This window comes from Gambusia affinis, linkage group LG20 (genome assembly GCF_019740435.1).
Source record: "Gambusia affinis linkage group LG20, SWU_Gaff_1.0, whole genome shotgun sequence".
Lineage (NCBI taxonomy): Eukaryota > Metazoa > Chordata > Actinopteri > Cyprinodontiformes > Poeciliidae > Gambusia > Gambusia affinis.
Window position 1 is genome coordinate 1,834,063 of NC_057887.1, and position 22,282 is coordinate 1,856,344.

Genomic DNA, 22,282 nt, shown 5'->3' on the forward strand with positions numbered 1-22,282 from the left:
TATCAGTCATGAAAAAATTAATAATGATATTGTGTATATCCAACAGGTCAGCAGGAAACACGCAGGGTTTAGACACACCTGGTGTCGGGCCGTTTGACGTCCGATAGGTAGGAAGAGGTGGGACTTTCTGAGACCGTCTGTAGCTTCAACAATACACCCGGAAATAGCTCGATGCGCAGCAAAATACAAACGTCAAACTCTCTCAGTCACACGAACACGCCGCCAACACTAATCTTTCAGAGCGAGATTTAGCGAGATTTGCAGTTTGGAGTCTGAACTCGGAAATTGACTGCATTATATTAATTGGTGACAGAGCGGATATCAACAACAGCCTGCTTAGCAGAACCATAAGTAATGTTGAGGGACAAGCTTTCAGCATGACAGGCTAAGCTGAACCTTTACCGCTCGTGTGTGGCGTTCACTGGGGACCTGCAGCCTCCACATAGGTGAGTGAAGGCCTCAGGAAGTGAAACGCTTGCGTTTGGAGCATGAAGTGAAGTTTTGTTTGTTCCTCACTCTGCTAGCTAACGGGATAGCTTACCAATAGCTAGCTGGCGTACCGCTTTAAAAGTAACTTATTGAATAGAACTCTACTTCTGTGTCGTTCGCCTTGTACACATTATTATAGCAGGACACACGGGCGTTCTCTCCAGAGAACCTCTGCTTTCGTATCGGTGTACTGTACCGCTTAGAAGCTACGGTGTCTTTAACTTCCAGGTAGACTGACTTTTCCTACCTGGAAGTTCCACATGAGAACCGATGAAACCTTCTCACATTACCATAAAGCCAACAGTGCACTTTTTGTTCACTTTGATACACTTTGACAGGTTTATGTTTTTGCTAACTGATAGGCGAAACAAAGTCTCAATCTACCATTATAACCTGTCGCATAATTTGATGTATGTGCTTTTTGTATTTCTGTTGTACCTAATGAACTCTTATATCAATAGTACGGAGCCCTCCACGGGACATGGGGAGCATTTTTTCTTTTGCGTTCCCTCGCAATATGTTTACTACAATATTTGCTGGTCTATTTCGTAAACAGTGACGAATGTCAATTTAAAATTTCAAATATATACACATTTAAAGAGCCTCAGTGAAAACCTGTTCATTCTTAACTGTTTGGTGCACAAAATTTACTGAAAATCGATTTATTCACTGCATGTTTGTATAAGGCAGAGATGGAACTGCACCAAAACTGCCCTTTAAACCATTCAGACTATCAACACAAAAGAGACACAATTAAAACTGTCAGATGACTTATTACTCTGTGATAATAGCTCAGATATAGTTTGGATGTATTTTTTTTCTTTCCTACTTACGGAAAGTTTGTGTTTATATCATAGGTTTGTGTTACATTTCTGTCCTAAAGAAAAAGATAAAGAACTTCAGATATTTCACAAAAAGATATTGAGATACATGGAAAAACCTCATAAAAACCTTATGTTATAGCAGAAAGTATGATGAAGAAAGGCTTACGATATTCAATTATTCCACATGAACTGATTAGTACATTATTGTGAGAAAAAGGAAAACCTGTTGCGAGGTAACACAAACATTTTATGAGGTAATCCAAAGGGAGAAAAAAAATCCCCATGTCCCATAGAGGGCTCCGTACAACAGAATAAGTAGGGGTGTCCAGTTCCAACTTTTTCTATTGCGATACGATACCAATATTGCATCTTTGCGTATTGGATGATACCGATGCTGACCCTATATATCAGCATGAATCATTCATACTTTTATTACTTACTTTATAGTGTGGAATGTAGGAATGTCTTGATGAAGTAATATTACTCAGAAAACAACAGTCAACAACAATATGAAAAAACTTACCCATTTCTTATTAAGTCTGCCTGCAGGATGCAAGCGCTGCTGGATAGAAATGTTGGGGCAGACTGAATGCTGGAGCAGAGTGATTCTATTACTGTGCTAATCTATATTTTTTAGTTCCTGGCTGGTAACCTTATACCCGTTTCTTGGCTGATATCAGTTCAGGACTCCCCTGGAAAATAGCATGGAGTGGAACAATAATACTTTTTTTTTAGTAGCAAAGTGATGGAAGGATATTGGAAATTGCACACACTTTAAGTAATAGTAATACACACATACACATATATACATACACACACTCAACAGGATCTTGCATAAGCAGAAGATGTGCAGATGATAAACATAAATGTACCTTTTATATTGTAAGCTTTTATTCTAGAGAAACAAATGTTTATGCAAGTATGTAGAAATATAGACACTTACTTCTACAAAAAGGTAGAAGTAAGTTTTACCACACAGCCCACTCCTAATGATAACAAGAATGCTAAAGTATCTGACAGGCTCAGCGTCTGCTCCTCTCCTCAGCCATCCAATCACAGGAGCTTTTAGTGGGGATGCTACTATAAATCGACCGGCCAATAAAACGTCACTGATTTTCTTAATTTTGGGTGATCAGGACAAGTGAAACCGGTTTGACTTATCTCTGCAAAGGCGTGAAAGTCAGCCATTGTCCCAGTTTTTTGCTGAGATGTGAGAGAGGGCTAACTGATAGACCCGCCCAGCACGTCACGTCTGTACGAGCGCGGCTAACAGTTGCCAACTTAGCTACTTTGTTGGTATATTTAGCAACTTTTCAGACCAAAAAAATCAGTGTGGGCCAGAACCACCAGGTTCTTAGAGGTCAGTGATCGACAGAAAACTGCAATCGGTGCACCCCTACTTTTTAGGGAGTGGCTGACTACTTCTTCTTCTCTTTATGACTTTTACAACAGTTCAAAGTAACTTAAGAAGACCAACAACAGCGTTGAAGCTTTGATCTTCTGCTAAGTCACATAAATGGCTAGTTAAAGTCTGCATGCACTTAGTTCTCCTCTTTATTGCAGAATTTAAATCGCTTCACTGGACTGGAAGCAAACATGCTAACATTCCTTGAACACGCATCACAGTTGTTCTTTCATGCAGTCTTATTCTAGGTGTTCTGAATGGTTTTCAGTGCTAACTGTTTTTAAACTTTGTTTTCCAGGCCTCCTTTCCGACTTGCGTCTTGGTTTCACAGGTTGCACCATGGCGATGTGGATTCAGGCCCAACAGCTTCAGGGCGACGCGTTGCATCAGATGCAGGCGTTGTACGGTCAGCATTTCCCCATCGAGGTGCGACACTACCTGGCCCAGTGGATTGAAAGCCAGCCTTGGTATGCAGCAAACCTGTGCTGGGTTCTGTCTTTGTCTCTGTGATCTAAACATAGATGTTACATAGTTTTGTTGAAATGTTTCTCTCTTTTTTTCACAATGAATGGAAATTGTGTTGTTGTTTTTAGTGCTTTGGATCTAATAAAGTATTTGTTTTGTAGGGATTCTGTGGATTTGGATAACCCAGGAGAAGAGGCTAAAGCCAAGCGTCTGCTTGACAACCTGGTGGCAGAGTTGCAGAAAAAAGCCCAGATTCAGGGAGGAGAGGATGGCTTTCTTCTCAAGATCAAGCTGGGACATTTAGCTAGCCAGTTCAAGGTAGCTGTTGGAGCCCCTGCGGTTGGGTATAGTGTTGGTTCATTCATTTTAAGCGTGTGTGTTCTTTAGCTGTGCTACCTGCATCCCTCAGCTTATGTGCTGAGATCCTTCCATCACTTTCAGAGCAGGGCCAGGAGTCTGACGGTAAGCACAAAACTGGATTTTCAGGATTCCTCGGATGGCTTTGCTTTTCAGGTATTGCCAATAGACATAAACACACAGATCAAACACTTTTAGTGTAAATAGTATCGGTTTGGTTAGTGTACTGAACTAAGGTGTTGGTGGTGTGTACATAGTTTATTTAAAGTAGCTTGTCCAATCTGACATGTAAAAATGTCAGGATCACCAATTCATAGCTCTACAAAAGAAGTTAAAATTAAACATTTAACTTAGAAATTATGGAAAATTATTTTATTTTAAATCACTTTAAATAAAATGACAGGAGCTACTTAAGGAAATAGCTCTTGAGTTTTTTTTCCAGTCAGGCCTCTGTGTAAACTTCCTGGCACATCCTCTCCTGATGAGCATTTGGATTCTTTGTCATGTGTGAAGATGTTTTCTTTGTGTGGAATGACCAGATTTTAACAGGTTTAGGAATGATAACCCTCCCCAGATTGATGAGTAGCAACACTTGCTTCTCTACGGTCATTGCAGACATCTTTCCTTCTTGGCCTTGTGTTGACACATTCCTGTCTGATCCAGAACCACAAACTTCAAAAATGCTTGCATCTATAGGGATCCTCACATTGACACCAACAGCCCCCAGGTGCCAGTGAACTGTAAATGTTGGTGTTGGATGGTGCTGTTGCATTGTTCCACCGAAGCACAGTTGTGACATTAAATGCTGAGTTTTAACCACATGGAATAATGTTTTTGTCTGCAGAGCACTTATGACCGCTGTCCTTTTGAATTGGTGCGCTGCATTAAGCACATCCTGCAGTCAGAGCAGAGACTAGTTCAAGAATCAACAAATGTAAGATGTTTTTTTTGTTTGTTTTTTTTTTATCATAAGCTGACATTTGTGAAAAAAATTACTTCCCACCCTGCAGCAGAGCAGTAAAACTAAGAACAATAACACATTGTCGGTTGTAATTGTTGCCGTCAAAATTGAAAGTTCGTTTCCTGATGGTTCTGTGTGCAGGCGAGCTCTGGGGGCGGTGCACAGGCCATGGACACGCTGTCCCAGCGACATCAACAGATCAACCAAGCTTTTGAAGAGCTGCGCCTAGCAACACAGGAGACGGAGAACGAGCTGAGGAAGCTGCAGCACAGTCAGGAATACTTCATTATCCAGTACCAGGAAAACCTGCGCATCCAGGGTGAGACTGCTCTTACAAAGGAAACTTGGTGAAACAAACCTCAATAATGAACATTTTCAAACCAGGAATTTACTCTGACTTTCATTTCTTGTGTTTTTCCTGCCTGAGGAAAAAATCAGAAGAACGTACCCACTAAACCCTAGAGTTAGTGTTTTTAGTGACATTTTCCTCAGACACTGCGTGATGCTGTTGTCAGGTCTTGCTAGAACAAACATCCCCAAAGCATGACACATCCACCTCCATGTTTCATAGTTGGTATGAGGCTCTTCCTGGATTCCCGTGTTTGGTTTATGTCCAACATGTCCTCTGTTCTGTGTCAACATGATTGCATTTAGATCCATGACTTCAGAAGTTCTGGTCTTTGTCTGCATTCTATCTGGTGACCTTCATGTTTGTCTCAGACAGTAAAAGTTTCCTCTTTGCACAAAACCCAGGAAGATGAAACTTGTTCAGTCTCTCCTGATTGGACAGACATGGACTTTCAACAGCAACCAGAGCTTATAGCTTTGTGATGATAGTTTAGAGTTTTTGTCCCAGAAGTTATTCTGATGAACAATGATATTGTCTTTTAGCATTTTGAGGTCTGCTCTCAGATCTGGACATGATGGTAGGTGTTTAGTATGTCCTCCACTTGCAGACTACTTTCTGTACAGTGGAATGACTGATTTGAATTTTCTTTGAGAACTTTTTAAATCCTTTACCAGACCCAGGAGCTGCTATAGTCTACTCCCTCAAAGTCTCAGTTGGTTCTTATATTTCACCGTCGTGCTCACTCTCACTTTCACAGTCCACAGCACTGAACTAAATGTCTGAGACTTAAAGAGAGCAAACCTCCTCTAAAATGTGGAGATGGAAAGTTCTCACCTGAAATGAGGGTAGTGTGATTTAAAGGTGTCCTATATATATATATATATTTTTATTTTTATTTTTAGATAATTTTCAAATAGTATAATGGTAATTTCTTAATAATGCATGGACATATTCTCAAAATTCAATAAACTATAGAATCTGAAAGGTATTTTGTAGCATTTTAATTATTTTTGGTACAGTACAGACCAAAAGTTTGGACACACTTTCTCATTGAATTCAATGAGACGGTGTGTCCAAACTTTCGGTCTGTACTGTATATTCCTAGAACTTCCCATTATTGATATAATTGAACTGATTATTAAAATATCAAATATGTTAGACAAACATACAGGGTGTCATTGGGTGTCCTAATAGGTTGAAATATGTCTTCATAGTGGGCCTGTCACAGTAACACATTTTGCTTGTCGTTAAATCGTTCCAGAAGTTATTGCAGTAAATGATGATATTGTTTTTGTTGTTGTTCTTTTTTAGATAATTTTCAAATAGTATAATGGTAATTTCTTAACCCGTCAAATAAAGTGAATATCCAGAATAAGCAAACAAAACATAAACTACAAATAAAATGAATTAAGAAGTCTCTGTAAACAAAAGTGTCCTTCAAAAAAGGACTGAGACCAAAACACCAGATGGAGACGTCCGTCATCCAGTTTTTGGTGGAAAGAGGAAAAACTATAAATCATGCACATCAAAATTATTGAGCTTGTTTTTGTCCATCAGGAGATTAACTGATTTAATGCATGAAATCAATTAATCACAAACGGAGAGCAAACATTGCTTTCATTATCAATACTATCTCAATCTAGTACACAGCCTTTATGTCTCGCAATGCATGAAATGGCCCAGACAGGCTTTACTGCAATGCCCGGCTGGTTTAGTGTCACCAGAGCATTGTCATGGTCTTTTCTCTGAGGTACGCACCAGGGTGGGTTTCTAACATCCTGCATGCTGTCTGCCCTTCCCTGTGCCAGCCCAGCTGAGCAGCTTGTCTTCAGTCCCCCCAGCAGAGCGAACGCAGCGGGAAGCCACCCTGCAGAGCAAGAGGGCCACTGTGGAGGCCTGGCTCGCCAGAGAGGCCAGCACACTACAGAAATACAGGCTTGTATGAATAACACTACTTATTATTAGTCCCATATTCCTCATGCTTATCAGTGTTTTGCAAAACACAGTTGGTGTTTGTGTTTGCACAAAAAGTGTCAGTAGCCTGGTGGGGACTTCCCACACACCCTGGGTGTTGTCTTTGATCTCAGTTTCCTACAACATCCATCAGAGCTCACTGTAAGCACTAGATCCTTAAAAAGGAGGTAGAAACGAGGCGCCTTACTCAGACCTTCTGGCTGTTACAGATGTTCAGAGGGAGCTGCACTAAGGATTAAGAATGTCTGTTTAAAATGAGCCTTATGTTTTGATTTATTAAGATTCTCAGTTTCGCAATGTTTAATTTTACAGAAGATCTGCTCAAGTTCTGCTAACTGGATCTAGAGCTTTGCTAATGGTTTTGAAATAATTCCTGGAAATCTTTTCCAACCAGTCCTGAAAAGCTCATATAGTTTTCCACAGCCGAGCAGGTCGACGTGTCGGTGCATGTTGTTGGACTGTGACTGTGGCTGAGACAGAGGATGTGTTCAAACGTGACATTTTCATTGGACCAGAGTTTCTTTGCTGTGAGTCAGGCTTACACACAGATGATTCTCTGCTGGTAGGACCTGGCAGATCAGCACCAGAAGACTCTGGGTTTACTGAGGAAACAGCAGACTCTGATCCTGGATGAGGAACTCATTCAGTGGAAGAGGAGACAGCAGCTGGCTGGCAACGGGGGTCCTCAAGAGGGGGGACTGGACGTTCTGCAGTCCTGGTAAAACCTGGACAGATTTTGTTCCCTCAAGCTTTTTCTTTCTTTCTTTTTTTTTTTTTTGCAATTCTGTGATCAAGGAAATTCTTGAAATATCATCAGATCCTTGCATCTTTTTGTGCTACTGCGTAATTGTGAATTTATTGTAAATTTGCAGCAAAAATTGTAAACTTTTCTTTAAAGTGATTCTAACTCCCACCTGCAGGTGGCAGCATTTCTAACTTCTACCATGCATTTGTCTCAGCTTTACTTGCAGGCAAATTATAGTCCATGAACAATATGAAGAATTTATTGCTAAATTCTCGCGACTATTTCTAAAGTAGCATCACATAATCAGTGATTTTTGATAGCAAAAAACAAGCATGAAATCCTGGACGGACACATTCTTATTCTCCTATGTAATAAAAAATTAGCATGTTATAGGCATTCATTTTATTTTGTGAATAAACCTTTGTGAGGTATTTCTCCTTTTCTTTCTTTTAAAGGTGCGAGAAGCTGGCGGACCTGATTTGGCAGAACCGACAGCAGATTCGGCGCTGTGAGCATCTTACCCAGCAGCTCCCTTTGCCTGGTTCAATAGAAGAGCTGCTCACCAAACTCAACTCTGACATTACTGACATCATCTCTGCCCTGGTCACAAGGTAAAACTCTGCCACTTATTTCTCCATATTGAATACCTAGAGTCATGTAGGGACTTTCAACAGATCACATTTATATGCACAATGTGTATTTGGATCAATCAGATTTTTTTCACCTGGAAATCTTTCCCAAGCAGATTGAAAGATCTGCTTGGGAAAGATCAAATTGTTTTCCACAACTGAGCGGAGTGACATGTTTGTGCATGTCATTCATACAGGCGACATACACCAACATACGAAATGTTAAACTGTATGTTAGGAATATTAACATTATACTGGTATATTGTTTTATATTTGGGGACTTAACAGGAGAAGTTACACTTGCCAAGATATTAATATTTATATACCTTTCTAAACAAGAGCTCAGTTTTATTAGTTTTGCCCTATTTAAGAAAGTTAAAATCTTGTCTTATTGGAATTAATTGTACTTTTGCTCTTTACCACAAAGAACCATTTCTTTAAAAAAAAAAACAAAACACTGCTGCAATATTCAAAATGGTGACAACTCTGCTACAAATGTTTTCACTTCCCACTCATCCCCCCATTTAATTTTTCTTCTGATGCAGTGAATAATCTCTCACTGATGTTCTCTTAATCCATACCCTGATGTTCATCAGTCAGCTGTAAACTGCTGATCAACATGTTACTGTGTTTCTGTTTTTCAGCACCTTCATCATTGAAAAGCAGCCGCCCCAGGTGTTAAAGACCCAGACGAAGTTCGCAGCTACAGTCCGTCTTCTAGTGGGGGGGAAGCTCAATGTCCACATGAACCCACCGCAGGTCAAAGCCGTCATTGTTAGCGAGCAGCAAGCCAAAGCTTTGTTGAAGAATGAAAGCACACACAGGTGAGGAGCTTAGCTGGATGGAAACTTGTCTCATTCAAAACCTCCACCAGACATTTTATTGGATAAGAAAGGGCAAATATTTCAGATTTTTAAAAATAAAACATTACAGCTTTAATTGTGGTTAATATATATGTACAGTAATTGATACATTACATGAGTTGAGACAAATAGCTGAAAAGACTTTCTGCTAACCCTGGGTAGGGTCTCCTCCAGTGCATCATAATTGTGCCCCCACCAGGCTGAGCATTGTTTCTTTATTTACTTAAAGTTTTTTTTAAAACAGCAGTAACAGTGATTGCAAAGATGGGTTTCTTAGGTTAAACGTTTCACAGTGACAACGTAGTATAGTGAGTATGTGAACACAGACGGAGACTTTTTTAAATCACCCGAACTCTGCAACCACTACCTGTCTTTAGCATTCTACACACTAACTCCAGAAAATAAAGTGACAAGTAACAGATAAAAGAAAAAAAACAAATTTGACACTTTATTTAAGATGAAGTGCAAAACATTTATATTTATTGTATTTTTTTATGTTTGCCTTTTTTTAAACTTTATAGTTTTTGGTTATGTATCGTTAATAATGTCTTCCAATAACACATAATTACCTGGTGATATTTTCAAATTTCCTGTCAACTATAAACATTTTGAGCTCCGTCATGGTGCATGACTGCGCCCTACTACCCACTGGTCTTAGGTTTCCCGGGTGAAACCCTGCCTTGGGTATGAGCTGAAACGAGATCTTATGTTTCTCATCTTGACATCATTTTAAAGGTCGTCATTATGCAAGATGTTTTATTGTTATACAGTTAACTTGAATTAGGCTTGGATCAAATTGAATCAAGCTCGTTTTTGTTCAACTTTTTTCTTAGAGGGATAGTACAGAGAAATGAATGTCTGTCTCCATGCCTTTCCCCTCAACAGTGAAAGCAGTGGAGAAATCCTTAACAACAACTGTGTCATGGAGTACCACCAGGCCACAGGCACTCTGAGTGCACACTTCCGGAACATGGTAAACTGTTTTACTGCACTCAGTCTGCCTTTTACACTTGTTTGCTTATAGAAACACTATCAATCAATAATCACAAGGGATGCTCCAATATGAGAATCTGTGCTGATTTCAATATCCAATAGTAGTATTGCTTTTATGGCCAATAACCAAGATTTGCAGATTTATATAAAGCTCTGGAAAAACTTAAGAGCCCAGTGCACTGAACCCCATTGGAAACCTCCTACAGATTGAGTTCTGAACTCTTCCTGAGTTAAAACATTATTGTTTCTAAATGAATATGAACTTGTTTACTTTGGATTGTTTGAGGTCTGAAAGCAATGCATCTTTTTTGTTATTTTGACCATTTCTCATTTTCTGCTAATAAATACAAATTTTTTGCTTAGGATTTCAGAGATGTGTTGTCAGTAGATTGTAGAATAAAAGAACAATGTTCATTTTACTCAAACATATAACCATAAAAAGTCAAATCAGAGAAACTGATTATTTGAAGTGGTCTCTTCATTTTTACCAGAGCTGTATATATTTCCCTCCACTTTCAATACCATGAAAATACCATTTGTACTGTGCTTCAGTTAAACTCCCCACAATCCTGTGATGCTTTACTATCACATGACCAAAGAGCTAACTTCATCACATCCACATTCAGAAACACAAATGGCAACAAGATGGAAATAAACATCAGTTTTAATATCGGCCCAGTTTCACATATCGAACAGATACCGGCGTGTGGAAGAAAAAAATGACTAACATCGGCCAATAGAGCTTTCAGTTGGAAGTGGCTGTTTTCTCTCATTTCATAAGTTAATGTGGTAAACATTCATGAAAGGTTTGATTCAAACACTTCAAGTTGCATGTAAACAGGTGATGAAATGAATGACATTTTAAGTGAAAATTTGACATTTAAAATATTTCAGGTAATAAACATACATGTAATGAAAGATTCTATTTTTAAATAAACATTATATGTGATTAAAGTAAACAATTTGATATATATATATATATATATATATATATATATATATATATATATATATATATATATATATATAGCAGTAAACATTTAATGTAAACAATTAAACCAGATGAAAGAGCCCATATTTAAACATTTATTGTGTAATTAAACATTTCAGAATGAACAATAAAGGTGACAAGTAAGTGTTATGAAATAGATCACTCTTTAAGTAAATATTTGTTCTATTTAACATATTTCAGGTGAGAAGTGAACATGTTATGAAATAAATCCTGTCCTAGAATTTTATGTAATTGAACATTACAAGTAATAAATGTGATCTGAGGTAATGCAATTTATGAACATTTTTTAAAATAATTTTTAAATATGAAATTGGTTAAAAAATATATAAAAAACAAAACGGGTGAAAATGTAATAAAGATAAGTGTGCTTCATCTATACGGTCTAGTAGAACAATTTCACACTTCACACTACTAACTTCTCACTGCGTTCGGTAACGTAATAAAAACGCCAAAATAACGTTTGTTTTGGTCTGTGGCCTTTAAAAATGGCGCCTAGTGATTGAGTGAGACGTAAATGTCATACGCCGAGACATTGGTTCCTTTGTTGATGTCGATCTATTGTGGATCCCTAATAAGTATTGATTTCCTAAATTTTGACACTACTGTACAGTTTGGATTGTTTTGACAAAGTGATCCAGTCTGTTTGTGTTGGTCATTTCTTTAGCTTTAAAGCTCAGAGTTCAGTGAATCCCAAAACCTCAGCCAGTTTAGAGATTTGATCCCCTTTCTGTCAGTGTGGCAGCATTTGGTTTTAAACAGTTACACATTTACCACTCTGCTTGTTGTGGTAAATGTGCTTCATGTCTAATATGTCACTTGTTTGTTCTTTCACAGTCACTGAAGCGAATTAAGCGTTCGGATCGTCGAGGTGCTGAGTCTGTGACAGAGGAGAAGTTTACAATCCTGTTTGAGTCCCAGTTCAGCATTGGCGGAAACGAGCTGGTGTTTCATGTCAAGGTCATTCACATGCAAGCCTTAAAAGATCTAATTTATTTTTTTCTATCAGAACCCTGAAAACAGTCTGTCACAGTCTGTCATAGAAATGTTCTGTTCTATGGTTCTGTTCAAGCCTACCCCATCATAGCAATGAAATTCTGTTTTGTAATTGTGCAAATTCAAATAATTTCAGAATGCTTTTGTTTACCTGTTGACTTTAATGTTTTATGTTTGACCTGCAGACTCTGTCTTTACCAGTCGTTGTGATTGTCCATGGCAGTCAGGACAATAACGCCACGGCAACAGTCCTGTGGGACAACGCCTTTGCTGAGCCGGTAAGATACTGGTCCTCAAAAGTATCTTTAATTATCTTTTCCACAATCTAAAACTTTACAGTATATATAGATACAAGTAAACACCAGAGTAATGTTTAATGCAGCTTTTTATATTATGGTAATCATTGTAATTGTTTTAATTTCTTAATTTCTTCCAAGAAGCCGGCACAGAGGAAAATGTAAATGTCCGTCTTCAGATAAAGTTAAAACAAGGTGTTTAAAGTAAGAATGTACCAACAGATTTCTAGTTATTCCTTTTAATGGCCAAGAAGCTCAAACATTCCTTACGTTAAACACAGTACATGTTTTTAGTTGTAATTTGCAACAATTAAATGCTCTAAATTAAGAAAAGATTTGGCTGTTTATGATCTAAAATAGACAAAATAAAAGTTGTGGAAAATACTAGTAAATGAAAGGAATCACCGCCCTTCCTTAGCTAGCCATACTTTTATTAACTGTTCTTTCACCTTTTCCTTCATTAGGGAAGAGTGCCGTTCCTTGTCCCTGACAAAGTGCTGTGGACCCAGCTATGTGAAGCCCTCGATATGAAGTACAAGGCAGAAATGCACAGTGGGCGTGGCCTGACAGAAGATAACCTGGTCTTTCTGGCACAGAAAGCGTTTTCAAACAGCAGTAATAACCCTGAGGATTACCGTAACATGACCATTTCCTGGGCCCAGTTCAACCGGGTGAGGCTGGCTCATTTTCTCCTTTAAGCTTTTCTCCAAGCAGGTGAATGTGACTGTTCCTAACTGAGACTAAATAAATACCAATAAAATGTCACAGAAACCGAAGGTTAATTATTTGCAGTGTCTGAATGGAGAAACGTTAAATATTAGCAGTTGGTCGTCGTTATAGACCTTTACAGCAGTTGGTGTCCCAGAGCTATTTACTCTAATCAAGTTGATAGTAGAGCAAGTATATTTGAGCAACATCACAACTTGACTTCTCTGTCACTATTGGTTTTATTTGTTAAAGTTTTCTACGTAATACTAAAGCATCTTGTATTAACCATCTTGCTGTGTTGTTACAATCACCTCTGGTTGCAGAATTTTTCAGTAACTTCTGGAAATAAATTGACTGATTTTTTTGATGTGATTTAACAGGAAAACCTGCCTGGACGCAACTTTACCTTTTGGCAGTGGTTTGATGGCGTGGTAGAGCTCATGAAGAAACACCTGAAACCTCATTGGAATGATGGGTAATAAATTATGTGACTTTTTTCAAAATAGCTGTATTGTTCTTTTTGTAAATTTAAAATGGTGCATTATTAGTCTATTTTTGCCACTGTCTGCATTTATTGAAAGTTTCACAGTTTTTAAGGTTTAACCCAGAAAAAAGACAGCTAGATTAATTTCCCCCATGGATGTGATTTCAGGGCTATTCTTGGGTTTGTGAACAAGCAGCAGGCTCAGGACATGCTGATGTCTAAACCCAACGGCACCTTCCTGTTGCGCTTCAGTGACTCTGAGATCGGAGGCATCACTATTGCCTGGGTGGCTGAAAATCCCAACAAACAAGGTAAAAAAAAAACCTCTAATCAGGATGACATGTAAGTTGAATATTGCAATATTCTTAATTGATATAACAATGTTTGTCACTGACATGAGACATGCATCATAACTCTTCAACAGAAGAAGCCAGATGCAGTAAATTATGACACAAACAAAGGCTGATAATTATGTTTATGATGTTATGTAATAATTCTGTCACAATACTGTTTGCTCCCATTGCTGAATAAACTTCAAAATCCGTGGATGGAGCCAAAGTTATTACTTCTGAAAACATTGCTCATTGCGAATTGACTAATTGTATGAACGACCACACAAAAAAATTAGATTTCACCAAAACATTGGGAATGAGCATCAAGACCGGCTGTGTGAATGTAGCCTTAGACTTTGCACCCCTTCCAACAGCAGGACAACCAGTTCAGTTCAAAACACAGCTGCAGTTTGGCTATTCTGTTTGAAAAAGTACATTAGACAAGAAGAATATCTGCAAAAAAACCATCAAAAACACATAATCAAAAATATATATAAACACTTCTTCCATTAACTGGGCTATACAGACTCTAAAGAATAACCAGGTGACAAAGTTATCTGCATAAAACACTTATCCAGGAAGCCTACAGTTAACAGTATAATAGCATAAGAGCCTAAAACCAAAACAGACCAAGCTTCAGGGACTAGAAGGAGAGTCTTTAAAACATGTTAGATTTTAATAAGATAGATAAAACAAACCACAGGATACGGTTTTCAGTTCACATCAGTTTTTAATACAACACCTGCCAAAAAATTATCATCTTTAGGCACTGAACAGAAAAGAAAAATCTTCTTTACAAAAACATATAGTTCAATCATGCAGAAAGGTTCAAAGTCCATAACATAGATTCCAGTTTAGTCTCAATTATGAGACAATGCAGTCAAGTTCAGTTTATTATTCAAATTGGTGAAAAAGCTTTCTGTCCAAGGGAATTCAGATAGTCATTTAATTTGCAACAGTTCATCATTTTGAGGATTCATGTATCTGAAGTCCAGACAAGTCCTGTTTAACGAGAAGAAAGTTCCAGCAGAAGCAGAACCTAGCTCAATGTGCTCAGCCATCAGTCATGGGCGACTGGAGCTTTGAGAAGACGGAGCATGGACACTACAACACAGAGATGAGAAGGTTAAGAGTTAATAGCAGCAGTAACTCCTTCAGTGGCTGGAACAGCATCCTATTAACACCTGGAATTTTTTTATTACCATTAGAAAGGCTTTATACGTCTTGCTATTGGTCGATTAGTGTGTATGGTGGTTTTGGTAGCCCCAGTCAGAAACCAGTCTTTACTGAATGTAGCGTTGTCATCTTTGATCTAATTGTGTAGGTGAAAGGCTGGTCTGGAATCTTCTGCCTTACACAACGAAGGACTTCTCCATTCGCTCCCTGGCTGACCGCATAAGTGACTTGAACCATCTTCTCTTTCTTTACCCTGACCGGGCCAAGAACGAGGTCTTCGCCAAGTACTACACCCCTCCACTCTGTATGTGTACCGACTGCTTAGTTTTGATCTTCAGCACATACTTTTTAAAGGGTTTCATCAGTATGACTGTAAGTGGTGCTGTAAACCTAAAGGGGGTTATTTATCTTCCAGCGAAACCAGTGGATGGATACGTTAAACCGCAAATCAAACAAGTTGTACCAGAGTAAGTTGATTCCATGATATCTCTTGACAGTTATTGTTAGCAAGTATCAAAGTGTTGTATTTAATCCCAAAAGCTAATCCATAAAACTCAGATTGTAACAGTGCTGTTCTTCTACATTGTTTAATGGATATTAAAATGCATGTCATGAACTAAACAGAAAAACCTCATGCAGTATCTAGAGAACAAGGACAAGATTATTTAAAGCTAACTTTACAGTAAAATGGAAAATGAATCACTCTACTTCAAAAGTCCGTAACATAGATATAAAAAATTTCTGCCACTCTTGTAGTGTTAAGTTTTCATTCTAAGGGGTCTGGAAATGTCTTTCCTCTTAAAAGATTGATTTATTTATTTTTTGTTGTTGCTTTTTCATTTAAACCTAAATGTTTCAGAGCATGTAGCAGCAGTGAACTGCACGGACCTGTTAGCTCTGCAGCGCTCCCTTATATATAGGATGATGGTGAAGGTACTGGCACCAGTAGGTCAGCCGATGCCCCCTTCAAGGTCACTTCTAGAATACCAGAGCCAGGTTTAACTTCTAGACTTCTAATAAAACGGAGAACATAATGTTACCTGCTCTGAGGTTCCTTTAGGCATGCGCATGATGTTTTGTTTTCTGTGATTGTTTAGACTGCTTCATATTGTGAAACAGAATCTATGAGGTCAAATACTCACGGCTCTGTTCAGTGTCTTACTCAGGGTTGGACATATTTGGGGTTTTGAAGCTGTGAAACTCTGATTCACTGAGTCAATCTGTAAATCTTAAAGTTGCAATTCTTCTGTTTTTATTTATTGTTCTTATTACTGAAGACGTTTCCATGTCTCTGGTAGATTCACCACCCCAAACCCTGAACCCTCCGCTGGAGTTGTATTCATGGAGCAGACAGCTTCGTCCTCTGGGAGCCATTCCAACAACTTTGGTGTCTACTCCTCCATGTAAATACACAGTGGTGTTCTTCATAAGCTCATCTGTTGTTTAGTTACACTGGCACCTTATGTACAGTTTACAATCAAACCTGGAACAATTGGATTGCAGTACTCCTTTGCTGCATTTTGTGTTCAAAATTAATTTGTCTTATGAACAGATAAAAGCAAATATTCTGTCAGTTTTGTACACAAAAGTAAAATTAAGCAATTTAATTTCTTATTGGTCCAAGTATGAGCCTTAAGAGCATTAGCACTCATTTATCTTTAATGCTCTCAGTTTATACATAACAGCATGTAACAGTAACAACATGAATGAACAGCATAAAAATGGATGATTTAAGATTCTTAATTTGTACAGTTGGGAGGCAACAACCAATCATTGCTTGTAAAATTATGAGACGTTTTAGTTTGAGCTGCATCTTTAAAATGATATTCAAAATAGCAGGCATACAAAATAAATTTCACATAAATTTTTTTTTGATATTAGGTATGCACTGATATAAATATCTGAAAGATTTGTAAATATCCTACACCGGTGTGATTGACTGCGCAAAGTCCCTCCCCCTGGCTCTGATTGGTTGTTTCTGACAGACTGTGTTGTATTTCTGCAGTGGAAGCACAGGGAGGAGGCAGATCATGTGTCTCATACTGTCACAACACAGTGAAAATTGAAGTAAAAACATATTTTCTTATTAAGCTTGCATACTGCAGCTTTAACAGTCCAGTTTTTTATTTATTGGTCCGTTCCAGAATATTAAAGTGTTTACTGTCAGCCGAAAGCAGTGTTGGTGCTCTCCTATTTGCTACACCTTGCTAATGCCTGGTTGGTTCTTGGGTTCAACAAGGTGCAGAAAACGTTTGTCCATCTAGATGCTTAAGTGCATCAAGTTGCTGCTGTGTATAATAAAGCGGCCAGTGAGTTTACGGTGCTATAGATCCGGTCAGTAAACAGAATGATGGCTGACTTCCTGTGCTTCATTAACCTCCTGACTTCTGCCTCTGTTGTGTGGCCAGTAGTGAAAACTTGCTGGATCCGGAGGGAGACTTCAACCTGGAGGACACGATGGATGTTGCCCGTCATGTGGAGGAGTTGCTTCGCAGGCCCATGGCCAACCAGTGGAGCAGTCAGCAGTCCTGAAACGTGAAGCCGCTGCACATCTTTGTGTTGTTTCTATGTTTGGTTGTTTTTTTTGTCTTTTTAACACTCACTCCCAAAAATCCTGATGGGCAATAATAGAGAAGAGTCAGCTTGATTGACACCTCAATCCACTTCACAGTTCGGTTTTAGCATTTAGCTCTGCTTGTCCATCTGAGGAGAATATAGAGCTACAGTTACAGGCTGATATCCTCTCAAGCGCACCAGAGTTTCTTTTATCTGAATTTGCTTGATGGTATTTTTTTATAAAACGGTGAGGCATGCAGTTATTTTCAGTATAAGCTGTTCATGTGTAGTTGATGCACCTGCAAGACATGAGGAAACATTTTAACTGGGGAGAAAAAAAGCTTGTCCAGAAATGATTGTATAGTTATCTGTGAATAAGTACTAAAAAATTAATCTATTTTCTATTAGCAATAAAAATCTGTCATTATATATTGTCTAAAATCTTTAAAGAGAGAAAAACTTGGATACTATGTAACTTCTTGCTAAACACCAGGGACCTTCAATACAAACGGTACTTACAGACACGTTTAGTTAACATGTCACTTATTATCTTGTTGATAGTAATTTCAACTATTTTTAAAAGGTTCTATTGGCTTTACTGGCCTTTATTTGAAAGTAGTTGGACAGAAAAGACATGCAGCAAATGCTGCCCGGCTGGGAATCGAACCTGCGACTACAGCCACAAAGATTATGGCCTCAGTATGTGGGTTGTTTTTTGCCCCTGTGCTACCACAGTGCCCCAGTAATTTCAACTTCACAAAAAGTGTCAACCATCAGACCAGCTGCAGTTTTTTCCATCTGTCTGTGACTTCAACTTTATGGCTGATTCAAACCAGTGATGAATCAGTTTGGTCCAAATAAATTGGAATGCTTGTTGAACTTACAGGAAAAAAAAAAAACAGATTCTAATTTTGTTCTTTTTCTAACCCGTCTGAAGAGAAACCTGTTTGTATAAAATATGAGATGGCGTTAATATTAACGAAAATGAAAGGAAACGTGCGTGTTTGATTTGATCCTTTTCAATATCTAATCCAACAAACGGCTCCAAAACGGAACCATCATCAGAATGAGCTGCCTGGTGTTAACAGAGAGGGTTTGACTGGTTTTTCTTTGGTGGAACCAACAAACTGAACTCTGCAGGTCGACACTGATGAGTTTTTCTGACAAATGTGTCTCCATGTTGAGCGAAATTAACATGCTTTCCAACAAACACCTAGCCAAGAAGCATTGCTACAACACAGACTTAATTGATCAAACACGTTTCCTTAATTTTGTGCTTTTAATGAAAACATCATAACCCTGGAATATCAGGTTTCCAATGTAAAACGAGTGAAACACTGCCCCCCTCTGCCTCAAACAGGTGCTGCAATGGGTAGGAAAGAAGAGACTTCCACTTGAAACAAGCCAAACGCTTAAATACTAAAATATTTGACCAGTGCATTCACACAGGTTAGACGATTCTCTATGCTGTCCTCTGGAAATGTAGGATTTGACATAGGAGCTCTTTTCTACAAATAAATTCTGAATGCATGTTTTGCACCAGAGCCTGCAGTGATGAGATTGGAACCGACAGCTCTCATGCCATTGCTTTTTCAGCCCCAGCTGTGTTTTTCCAGCTCCAAACACAACAAAGGGATAATAAGATCCGCTAATACAAAAGGAGACCCAACCAGAGGAGAGTGTCTGTGCAGAAATGCTCTGCCAGGCAGTTGTAGGTTCTATTGACAGAGAACTTCAGTGTCTTTACCACTCAGCACACTTGTGTGTTTTATGTACTGTATGCACATTTGTGGGAACTGTATCACTTTAAATCATCTGCAGGTCCTGGTTGTAGTTCTGAGCTGAGCTGAGCCGTTTGTGCTATTTAGTTGCTAAATAATACAAACGGTGTCAGTAGCTGCTTCTAGGTTTCCTGAAGAATATAGAATACAAAGATTACATTTCTATAGATTTTTTTTTGTTTCCTTCCTCAGAAGTTACATAGTCTAACTTTAATTGTTAAAAATGTAATTGAATGTCTTGAGATTTATTTTTTCTTGAAATCCATCTGTTCCACCGTACTGCCTTGCATCATGTGCTTGAGGTGCTGAAACATGTTAAATAATGAGATTTTACTGTTAAGTTTTTGTTGTTTTTACTTTGAGTTCGAAATTCAGCTAGTGTTTTTAACTCCTCATAGAGCTGTTTGATGCAACATGAAGCAGACAGCTGGGTGTCACACTAGAATGAAGCGGAGTTTAATCCTAAAACTTTTGTCTTAAACATCCACATTTACACCAACTAATGTGTCCTAACAAGGTGAAATAAAGTCTTAAAGTGCCTTTTTATGTGTTGGAGATGGCAGACTTGCAAAAACATTTCCTGTACAGAAACATGCTGTAACAGAGAATTTATTAGAGGCAAAATAGTTAGAACATTAATAAAACTCTTAAATAGAAAATAGTTGTTTAGAGTTACTATAACAAAGGGTAATTAAATTCTCATTTTTAAAACTTTTAACTGGAGGAGGAATTCTGTTATAACTGTGGCTGGACTGATAAATCAACCTGGAGTTCCTTAATGTTGGGAGATTGATCGATACTTACATGAGAAGCTGATCTTATCCACTGATCTTACCCACCTCTGCAAAAGTTTGAAAATCAGCCACTCTCATGTCAGGGCTGAGTGACAGCCCCGCCCACCTGATCATTTCTGCACATGCTCAGTTGACAGTAGTCACTCCACTTGCCAACATTTTCAGCAACTTCTCAGACAAGCATCGGAATCAGCAGGTCAGGTGGTCAGTGATCGGCCCGAAACTACAATAGGTTCACCTCTGATTACAGCAAAATGAGCCAGCCGCACTTTTGAAAATGTGAATGAGACCACACCCTGCTAGTTGTCTGTACAGCCTCACATTTTACCTCAAGAGCTAAGAAAAGGTGTTGCAGATTAGAGGGGTTAAGTAGTGTCAGTTGGTTAATGAATAAAATTCCACACAAAAAAAAGAAGTTTTTATGTGAAATCCTTATGCTATCTATTGACCCTGGAGAAATGAGCTCTACTTCAAAGTAAATCTCAGTCCTTCAAGTCGAGTTCTGCAGATATCCCTAACTGTGTCTGAACAGAACTATTACTGTTCCTCAATCAGCTTAGAATCTCTATTTTTGTTCTGCCATGTGAATTCTGTCTGTAAGGTTTAAACATAAACTCTGTTTTGAAAGAGTTTTTCTTAATGTGTCTGAAATATTTTAGGTACTTTTGACGCTGATATACATCTGATGTTTACCTTTTAGTACAAAGTTCAGATTGATACTCAGATGTTTTCCACAGGTTGCCAGGTACATAGTGTGTCACATACAAATTTGTATTCATTCATTTTTTTCATTTAATTTTTAATCCTGATCAACTTTTTCTTCTGAGATGAATTGACTGTGTTTTTGTACTTACTTTTCAATAGAATATGGAAGAATGTGATACCTTGCTGTTTTCTACTATGCCATGTTAAAATAAAACCATCAAAACACCTTTTTATTGAATCTTTTGTGTAACCGATGGACATAAGATTTCTTCTCTTCAAACTACAAAATTCTATATATTTATTTGGGATTTTGTCATAAACAGAAATTATAGAACTGTTAAGTGGATTGAAATGAACACATCAAAATTATTTACCAATAAGAAGCTGAAATTGTACATTTTTTTCCCTCTTTTGTTCCCAACAAAAAAGATCAGGCTCAGCAAAGTGGAGCAGGTAGTCCTGTAAATAATTCCATTAATCCCACACAGCATGATGTTGCCATCACCATGTTTCACCATAGGGACGGCATGTTCAGGGTAACGTTGAGAAAAATTAAAATGGAAAAAATTTGATGATCTCAGTGGCTACAGCAGGAACAGCCTCTGAGCTCTCAGTCCAGCTAAGGTACTGCAAACAACCCTCACACTCCAACAATCACATAACACTGCATGGTTTAGTATCTGCCTTGGAACACAAATTAGGGAAGTACTGCAAGTTTTTTCTCACAGATCATCATCTTTCAGTGGAATTCACAAAAACCACCAGGTCTAACTCATTTGGGTAGTTCTGCAAATTTAATTTTATAGAACAGGTTCTACAAAAGTTCTGCCTCTGATTGGGTTACTTATCATCATGCACCACTTCCTGGTCTTTATCTAAAAACGTAGATCATTCCAACCTAAACAGGTGTTTTGTTTTTAAATAAAATATTTTTGTAACTGCCATGTTTCCTGGTCGGGGAACCAGCTAGCAGTCCCAAATCCTCTGCCACAGCTTACAGGCGTGCTGAGCATCAACACCCCTCACAGGTCAGTGACCCGAATCATGTGCCCAGTTCAGCACTGTTCCCATGGAAATAAATAGCCTCTGATAGACCATCAGACGCCCTGATGACCATGTCATGGTGGCGCCTCCCTTACTGAAAAAAAACGAGGCTTGTCATCAGAAGCAATGTCAATGCAGAGAAACATCAGAATAACATTGTGCACAAGAGTCAGTTAAAACTTTGGGACCAACCTTTATGTTACATTACATCAATGCTCCTCTCTCAAACCTGTAGAGTTTGATAGCTGAGGATTGAATGGCCTGACCTCAGCAACACTTATGGACCATCTTGTGCGAACCATTTGTGCCAGAGTGACCCGCCACAGCCTCGCCTCAGGCAAATGGCT

General features: G+C 38.4%; 1 protein-coding gene across 3 annotated transcripts; it reads left to right on the forward strand.

Moving 5' to 3' along the window:
- The first annotated feature begins 133 nt into the window (after positions 1-133).
- Positions 134-21,117, forward strand: LOC122823242 (signal transducer and activator of transcription 5B-like). Of its 3 annotated transcripts, none has more exons than XM_044102658.1 (20): positions 134-446; positions 3,017-3,185; positions 3,345-3,501; positions 3,625-3,696; positions 4,385-4,474; positions 4,643-4,820; positions 6,659-6,789; positions 7,391-7,542; positions 8,025-8,180; positions 8,843-9,022; positions 9,947-10,034; positions 11,901-12,023; positions 12,245-12,337; positions 12,820-13,026; positions 13,444-13,538; positions 13,716-13,858; positions 15,204-15,359; positions 15,471-15,522; positions 16,354-16,458; positions 17,464-21,117. In XM_044102658.1, the coding sequence occupies exons 2-20, from the start codon at positions 3,058-3,060 to the stop codon at positions 17,585-17,587; spliced, it is 2,430 nt and encodes an 809-aa protein (XP_043958593.1). In that variant the 5' UTR covers positions 134-446; positions 3,017-3,057; the 3' UTR covers positions 17,588-21,117. The 3 variants fall into 3 exon arrangements, with proteins under 3 accessions (XP_043958593.1, XP_043958594.1, XP_043958595.1); XM_044102659.1 differs by having other exon boundaries at positions 17,467-21,117; XM_044102660.1 differs by lacking the exon at positions 3,625-3,696 and having other exon boundaries at positions 135-446.
- The last annotated feature ends 1,165 nt before the right edge of the window (positions 21,118-22,282 follow it).